Raw genomic sequence first — 9,645 nt, forward strand, 5'->3', positions numbered from 1 at the left:
AAGTCAGCTTCTAAAATCTAGGAGGAGCTCTTTTTTTTTTTTTTTTTTTTTTTGCTTCTAAGGAGAATATCACATTTAGTTCCTTGGTTATTTGTTAAACACTGCATTATAGTCTGCCTTGGAGTTGTGTGCCTCTGGTCTAACCAGAGGAAGATTCCTCATGCTAAATACATGCTAGAATTTGTGAACTGACTTTGTCTACCTTTAGTATAGTTTGGTTTATAAAAAGCATCTTCCAACAGAATAGTTAGTGAAAATGGAAAACAACTATGCATAAATAATTCAGTTTATTCTAAGACTGTGCCTGCTGTTTCTTGATTAGTCATTATAGAGCTTAAATTATGTGCTGGTTTCCAGACAAAGGAAACAGACTTAGGGACCGAGTACCCAAAGGCAAAGGATGGCTTCTGTACTCAGGTGGTTTGAGGGACATGGAGCCTCCAATCTCTCAATTCTTCTTTAGAAACAGCATCATTTTATGAGGAAAGGCTAAGGGATTGTTGCCTCTTATGCAATGCTAGACTGAGCAAACAAATCTGTAAGACTATACATTGTAAAGATTTTTTTTAAAAAACGAGTCACAATAGATTGGGTATGAATTTAAGTAAAACACCTATTTCTGTCCATCTGTACTTAACATTTCAACATGGGATTTAGAGATGGGAAATACATTTTCTGTGTGCCTTGTAGTTCACATAAAAGCATGTACACACATACACAGTGTATCTTTCAACATAACTACACATACACACTCCATTAGAAAGATACTGACAGATTTGTAAAACATGTTGGCCTTGCACTGCTAATCTCAGAATACATTTTTACTTAATTTATTTTTGCAGGGTAGCTTTGGCCACCATCAAAGTTCTGTCAGCATTTCCATCATAGCTCTGCTTTCAGAATACTGGAGTACAAGTGCCAAAATACATATTTACAGTGTACAGACAGCAGTGGCTTTGTCTTCCTTTGAAATTGACTGCATCTTTACAAGGTATATCCAGGATGGCAGTGCCTACATAATAAAAAGCATCATAGAAAACAGAGGAGGTTGAAAGATCTTCCAGCCCAAGATTAACCTGCACCGTGGGAATTGATTCCGCCACATTCCCAGCAGCCGTTGTCATCTCTACATCATAGCCATAGTTTGAGAACAACAGTCCAGAGCAAGATCATTCTGATAATATATGTATGTATATATATATAAATATAGGAATACATAGCATTGGTACACAAAACACTAAAGGTGGAAAGTAATAAGCATACAGCAAATTACTCTAGAGCTGACCACTTCCACAGTGAGAAAAATGAACACAAGCCACCAAACACAGACATTGACCATTTCAACACTGAACAACCAACTCATTACATAGATAGAGTTAAAGCATTTAAGAGTTAAATCACTCTTAAACAAGTGTGTTAACTACATTTGTAGGGCTTGATATGGTAATGGGATGTTATGCAGACCTAATAGCTGTTGTTTTTAGGATTAGGTTGGACTACAAAAGGTATTAGCAAAAATTGATCTTGGTAAAGGAAAAATAAATCCCCCCAAATTTATTGGCCCTTTCCTCAAAACAGGTAATTATTCAGATCAGAGATTTTGTTGCAATTTTTAAAATGTTTTTCATCTGAAACTCATCTGATTTTTTTATATGTTCTCCCTAATCTTCACACAGATGTTCTGTTACCTAAAAGAGGGGGCAGAGTACGGTGACAATATGAAGTAACTGTATACATTTTCACTAACATGATCAGTGTATCCTTCAACAGAAGGAGCCCTCCACACACTACACACAAAGTCAAAAGTTAATGTGTGTGTGTGTGTGGTCTGTACATATAGCTTTTAGAAGAAAAAAATTATAGCTTATCATACTCTTGCTGGTTCAAAACATATTCACATTCATCCAATTAATTTTATTTGAAACACCTATTTATTTATTTATTTATTTATTTATTTATATACACACACTAACGAAGTTAAACCCTGCCATTCCCCCTTTGTGCTTTAAAAACCAAAGCCACTGTTAGGGTACACATGTGTCAAAATATTCTTAACAGGGTCCAAGAGTGAGTGTACATAGATGTGGCAGGAGTGGTCTGTTGCTGGAGCAATGTGGCACGTTCTTTGAATGGAGCTGAAGGGAATTCATGACTTCTGTATTTTCAAATCATATGCTAAGAGCAGGAGGACCATTTGAAAGACTGACTCTATAGCATGACTCTTAGCCTGCCAGGAAACGTTTACAGGAAATTGATTTTGCTGTCCAGGTAAGAGGTTAGTTGTTCTGAATTTTGATACCCATGTACAAACTTACATTTCATGATATACTGAAGACATCTGCATTAACTAATTTTTCTAGCTCTAATGTTATCATTACAATAGCTGCCTTTCTTCTTACCCCTCTCTTAAATTTTATTTCTTTGGGCATGAAGAGGGGGAATAATTTCTTATCTTAGTTTCTTGGGTTTTGTAACTTTAGGAATAAAAGAAGCCAAAGCATATATTTCATCACTCAATTTGGTTATAAAAATAAAAATGGCCCAAACTGCATTGCTTCTAGTTAAATTATACAGATACACGAGTTAAACCACTTACTGTTTTAGTTTAATAAGAGTATGTGGAATTGCAGATAGAAATTTAAAAAGGTTTCTGAATGTTGAAACATTGTCTCTCTTTTCACCTGTGAAGTTAGAAATGAAACACAACTAAAAACACACCGTTCACCAACCACCTACTGTCCAAAATGACAGGATACGTATCTATGCAACTGCACACCAAGAAGAGGACTACACACCAAATGCTTCAAGTACGGCTCATGCCCATCATCACGAGGAATCAGAACACTCTTGGAAATGTGTATCCTGGTCCTCGAGGAGGACACTGCAGGAACGCAATTTACAAAGACCATGGCTGTATTATCATTTTTTTTAAAAAAAGAAAAAAATAGTTTCTTTGGATAGAAAGAAACAGTGTAAAAAAATCTCCTTTTTAAAATGCAGAAACCGCTCCATTATTAATCTGCATTTACATCACCGCCTGAAAGAACGGGTCCGGAAGACCATTTTCTGTACAGACACTAGTTAATCTCTGAATGAAAGGACAGCATCTGTCGTGGGAACAGATGTGGGGGACACTAGGCTGTTAGCACACATAGACTCTCTTAAGGCTTTGGATCCAGAAGTCTTCTTCATTCCTTTTCTTTTCAGTTGAGTTCTGGTAACGACTTGGAAAGTTGGCTGTCCTAACTCTGAATTCCTCCACTACAGAGACTGTAGAAAAATGACACCAAAGTCCTTTGGGTTTTTTTTTTTTTCTTTTTTCTTTTGAAAATAATTTGCCTTCTTTTGCATGCCACAGGACAGATTTCTAGTTTCAAAACAAAGGTACAACAAGGACAAGAAACTCCCCCCTCCCAACCACCTTTACCTTTCACCTATACAGGAAATCCTTCTGGACACATCAGCAAGAGACTACACAGATACAAAGTTACCAAATCTACAAGTGAATACATAGTCTCTCATGGCAGAATAACCAAGAATTTTTCCCCAAAGAAAGGTTTTAATTTTTCAAAAATAAAATTGTCTAAGAGAGTCGTATGAGAACAAACAAACAAACAAAAAAATTCTGATTCCTGTTTTTGTTTTGTTTTTAAGAAGAAATGAGTACCACACTGGCTGCTAGAGACAAGTGAAATGCTCACTAATAAATAGATTCAAATTAAGAATGTCTACACTGCTGTTTTAGAAAACAGGACTAGAATCCCTTTTAAGATGCTGAGTCTGTGGAATGCCTTTACCTCCATATTCACCTAATATTGCAACAGTAAAATAGAGACACGAGTGTTGGTGACAGCTCGGCACTGCTGGGCTGTGGACATCACGGGGACGCTTTTGTTCAAAGTCCTACAGGTTTATTGACTAAGGCTAGACAGCAATTCGAATGATCCTATTTGGTACATCTACCATGTCCAAGATCATTACATGGATACAGCCAAGGACTGGGCCTCAACCTTTAGGAAAGAAGACCACAAGGAAGAAAATCAAGGTGGCTATTGGTCCCCCCAGTTGGTAACTATGTCCTGGAACTGGGAAAACAAAGATGGAAACCATAGACTGCAACAAGTTAAAGGACGTGGGAAGAGTTGGTGGAAAGTGGCACAGTATACGAATAAGGTCACTGGGCTTGGGACGGCAAGGGCGCTGCATTGAAAGAGCATCCGCGGGACCGAGTACTTAGGACGTCTGGTGGTGTCATTCCCTCACAACTTTATCTGTATGTGGTAATAAATAGATCAGTTATGTAATAAGGCAGTGTGTTGAATATGCATTCGTCCTGTGGAATGAACCACCACAGAAAGATCCACGGTACCATACACATTCTTTAAGTTTTCTTGTGTTGTGTCTGCTTGTTTTCAAGGCTATCCAGGCTAATTCTTCCTGGGGATTTCCTTGCAGAGGAGTGTCCGCTGAGGCTGGTTTAGGTAACCTCTCCTTTATCAAGAGATGATGACTGGCTTTAAAGAAAAATAAAGCTGAAGGTTGTTTCATTTTTATTTTTTTTCCCTTTTGGTTGTATCATTCTGAGTGTTTTCATATAAACAACAACAACAACAACAAAAAAAATCACAACCAAAAAAAAAATAGTTTTTGATGCGTCCAGCTGTTGTATCCTCAGGATGTTCCAGATGTTTCCAGGTAACTCTGTAATTTACGGACTGTCGTTTTGTCCAGCGAGCAAAGATCAAAATCAAATGTTGTATTTGTAATATGAAAGTGTCCAGTTTCCTCTATAAGGTTCACGATCTAAAGAAGTAAAGAAAAAGTTTGGGCCGTAAGCAACAGACGTCAAATGGAAAAGAGAAGGCAACGGAGGGGCTCAGACATGGAACCAAGTGATAATCATTTTCATGAATCACAACAAGGCGATACTATTTCCAAACTACCTGTTAGTCAATATGTAAGTCAAAGATATAGTAAACCTTCTGAACAAGTCCTCAAAGGACCACCTGGTTTGACTGTTCATGGTCAATAACCAATTCACATCACCAACAGATCATTTTACTAGGATAGTTAGTAAAAGATAACAGCTCAAGACCTTTTTTTTTTGGCAATTAGCCCCTGATTTACAAGACTATTATTATATTTAGATGTAAGAAGATCCCCAGGTAGAAATAAATTCTTCCTAAAAAAAAGAGTACACAAATTGAATGTGTATACATATGTGCATGCGTGCATGTGTGTGTGTATGTGTAAACGTGTGTGTGTGTGTGTGTGTGTGTGTGTGTGTGTGTATGTGTAAACATTCCAGGGACTGGAGAGATGGCTCAGTGATGAAGAGCACTAGCTCCCAGAACCTACATGGTGGTTCACAAACATCTGTAACTCTAGTTCCAGGGGTTCAAATACTCTCTTCTGACCTCTGCAGGCAACAGACATGCAGATAAAACAAGCGCACACACACACTGATGCCAGCAAAACATTTGTATGCATAAATTAAAAATAAATGTTAAAAAAATCAATGTTCCTATTATATAATTAGGAAACACTTAGAAAATATAGATATACATAGAACAAACCCAGAAACTAACTCTGCTTCCTTTTAAAGCATTATGCTGTTAAATTTGGGAGCAGCTTTCCAAACTGTATTTATTTTGTGAAAATCCACTACACTGCATATGTTACATAAGCACTACATAGATGTAGCATTCTCTGTTGTGTTGAAGGAATGCTCTTGAATAATGGAGGATAATAAGCTTTACCTAGACGAGGAATCAATGCTTTGTTCCATATGTAAAGTAGGCACACTTCATTTCTTATTGTATTGATTCCAGCTTACAGTGGTAACATGTTCGCTGGTTGTGGGGCCAGAGGTACTGCTGTTAAGAGAACACTTCCATAGTTCAGCACTGATAATCATGTCATGGGTTTGAGGGCGTCCATTACCAGGTAAAGCATTAAGATAGTAGTAATGTAATAATGTGATTAGAAATGGGCGCTGTGCTTGGGTGGTATGATTGCTAAATTAGCAAGCTACATAGTAGAAAAAAGAATGGGGATTAATTTTGGCAGGCTTTGGGAGAGAGGGGAGACAGAGCAAGAAGACAGGTTTTCTCTCAGGGAGTTCACTTGGCAACATCTACTCTTCTTTGATTCTCTTTAATTACCTTTCTAAAAGATGGTAATTATTTAGCCTGTGACTTATTCAGTTAAGTTTTAAATTATGTAACATTAAGTTGGCAAACTGCAGAATTAAAACTTTTGACCTTCTTTTCATAGAGCTACTATCCTGAAGGCATTTATGAATGAGTCCCTGTGGGTCATAAAATCGGGCTCCCAGTTACAGACAGACAGACAGACAGACACACACACACACACACACACTTCAGCCCAATTAACTGTCCAATTCCAGATGAGCTCTGATTGCCTCATCTGAACCCTACTATTATTTTTGGGAGGCAAAACTCTGGCTTTAGTAACAAAACAAGTCACCCTGCTTGCGGAACTGTGACAGATGCTATAAACTGAGAACCTAACATGCATTTATCACTTTCTAAAAAATTACCAATTTCCAGACAATGGTAGCATGCCAAGCTAGAAGGCCTGTCTCCTTAGTGCCACTGGTAGCCCTTGGCAGGCACTACGCTCCACTTGTTGGAAGTCACTAGGCTTTTAGGAATATTCTTGAGAAGGTCATTGACAATGGGCACGTGGTTCTGATCTTCTGCCTTTCTTTCTTTTTTTTTGGGGGGGGGGGATTTTTTTCTGTTTCGAGAAAGGGTTTCTCTGTGTAGCCCTGGCTGTCCTGGAACTCACTCTGTAGACCAGGCTGGCCTTGAACTCAGAAATCCGCCTGCCTCTGCCTCCCTAGTGCTGGGATTACAGGCGTGCACCACCACTGCCTGCCTCCTCTGCCTTTCTTATTTGTAATGAAGATCCATGTTTGAGAGCACAGTACCCGAGATTCAGGCTTCTGTTACATCTATCAGATAATTAGGGGGGATGTGCCCACTTACTGTGAAAATACATCACTTAGATGGGAGTAAACAAAAACTTATTATTAGCTAGACATGGTGGTTCATGCTATGATCTCAGCACTCATGGAGACTGAGGCACAAGTATTCTATAGCCAAGGTCAGCCTAGGATATGGGACTGAGATTCTAACCCAAGCAAAAAACCTAAACCCCAGTTATTTCTATGAATGCCAAACCAACCAACCAACCAACCAACCAACCAACCAACCAACCAACAACCAAACAAACAAGAAAGCTATCTATTAACACAAAAGACCTTAAATGGACATGTATTTGTTTTATTAGTTAATAGTTTAGAACTTTGAAATTTTTACCACACATGCACACACACAGAGACACAAACAGCTTTTCCCATAATACAAACCTTTCCTGGAAGTTAGATATTCAATATATAAAAGGATTAGCTGGTTGGATAAAGAATTCTTTCCTAAGTATCTTATCTTTTCCTTACATTATATAGAAAAAAAATGAACCCAGTGGAAACTTGTAGACTTGGGTATTGTGATATATACACTCGTCATTCTAACTCATGAGACTGAGGCAGAGGGATTGCAGGGTGACATGGCAAGATTCTGTATAATAATAATAATAATAATGATAGTAATAATAATAATCAGACCAGAACAGGAACAAATAGATTCCTCTGAGCCACTGTAGTTAGAAATTTATACAATGAAGGCAATTGGCAGCAGCAAACGGACAGCAGGTAAATGACAGATGATCACAAGGAGAGCCTGAATCTGGCTTCTGGAAATCTGACTGCTCACTACATGTACACAATGGGCACATCACCACGTCCTCATCTGGAAGATGGGGCTTAGGAACACAGTTGCCAGGCTGTCAGAGGATCAAGGAAGATGCAACTACCACTTGCTACAGGGATCAAGGCTTTATGGCTACAATTACCATATTAACAGAAATGTGCCCTCAGTTGCCTGTAGGGGGAAGTACCTAGCACACGACTCTCAGACTTGGTGCATCTTTCTTACAGCCTCCATGACTGCCAGCCATCTCACTCCACCAAAACTAATTAAACAATAAAAATGCAGGGAAGACAACCAAGAAAGGCCTAAGTGAATTTGTTTTTTAATAATTAAAAATTTCAGACAAAAAGAAGAAGGTGGGAGAACAGATGAAGCCAAGTTGTCAAAGTGACTAAAACTGCAATGGAGAGATCCCAGCAGCTGATTTCATTTGTGTTATTGTTCTGAATGACAGGGAACTCACCCTTTCAAGAGAACAGTTTTTTATATATAATATATAAAAATATATTATATAAAATATATGCAAATATATTATATAATATATAAAGATATATTATATATAATATATATAAACTATATAAAATACAGTTTAACTATATTTCTCTATATAGTTACTTACATGCCACTTAGCAATAAATTGAAAAGGAGATGATAAGAGTTGTTTGTAGAAGAAGGTCACTTAATTTTAAATCAAACCAAAGCTTCTGGCTGCTAGGGAACCCACTGCAGTATAGTAAGGGTTTCCAGTATTCACAAGCTATCATCCATCTCTGCTGACCCCAGGTCTCACCCTGCCTATAGCGCGCGCGCACACACACACACACACACACACACAGATGTAAGAGGAGCTACTGAAGCTAACAGAAGACGCTGTATCTTTCGGGGGGGGGGGGGGGTTATGAAAACACATCAAGGTAGATGCAAACATATACCTAAAGCAGCGGCCAAGGTAAAGGCATCTGGGAGAGTTCGGTCCTTTCACTGACAGGAACAGCACTAATGGTTTCAGTTATCAGAGCATGCACTAATGTCCTAAAGTAAGTGGAAGCTCTGTAAAAACACACACTCCTTCTCAGGACTCCTGATGCCAGATCATCAGAAACACAACATTAGCATGCTTTATTTCAATCAAATAGGCCACAAGTCCCGAAAGCACACCACTAACCCCTACTTTACATCCTGCTCACAGCCTTGCTCCTGGTCAATCCCCCCTCCCACAATTCCTCCATCCTTCCCCTTCTCCTCTGAGTGGCTGGGGGTTCCTGGGTATCCCTCTACCCTGGCACTTCAGTCTCTGTGAGGCTAGGCTCTCCCACTGAGGTCAGACAAGGCAGCCCAGCTAGAAGAACATATCCCACAGACAGGCAACAACCTTTGGAACAGCTCCTGCTCTAGTTGTTTGGGACCCACATGACGACCAAGCTGTACATCTGCAACATATGTGTGGGGAGACCTGGGTCCAGCCTGTGTAGGTTTTTTGGTTGGTGGTTCAGACTAAGAGAGCCCCAATGGTCCAGGTTAGTTGACTCTGTTGGTCTTCCTGTGGAGTTCCTATTCCCGTCAGGGGCCTGCAATGTGAAGGACTACACTGTACTAAAGAAATGCCCTGTCTGCTGATGTGGTGTGGCTGAACTGTGGTGTCACTATGCTGCTGCACAATGAGGTCCCAATGCCCACGCACAACAGCACCAGAAGCCAGAGAGGCTGCACAGAAGAAAAGGACATGAGGACACAGTGGTGTCAGGACCGTGAAAGTGAGGGTGTGGACGCCTCACCCATTCTTCAGAGGCCGGCTACTCTTGTGATCTATTGTTTCCTTCCTGTCACATCAGCTTTTTTTTCGGGGGGG

General features: G+C 39.4%; 1 protein-coding gene across 2 annotated transcripts in view; it reads right to left on the bottom strand.

Moving 5' to 3' along the window:
* Positions 1-584: 584 nt before the first annotated feature.
* Positions 585-9,645, bottom strand: part of Mllt3 (MLLT3 super elongation complex subunit) — a 261,527-nt gene continuing 252,466 nt past the window's right edge. For both annotated transcript variants that reach the window (XM_021159575.1, XM_029475724.1), the window contains exon 11: positions 585-4,803. In XM_021159575.1, the coding sequence (XP_021015234.1) occupies positions 4,672-4,803 (132 nt within the window). In that variant the 3' untranslated portion in view covers positions 585-4,671. The remainder of the gene's footprint in view (positions 4,804-9,645) is intronic.

Source organism: Mus caroli, chromosome 4, assembly GCF_900094665.2.
Source record: "Mus caroli chromosome 4, CAROLI_EIJ_v1.1, whole genome shotgun sequence".
Classification (NCBI taxonomy): Eukaryota; Metazoa; Chordata; class Mammalia; order Rodentia; family Muridae; genus Mus; species Mus caroli.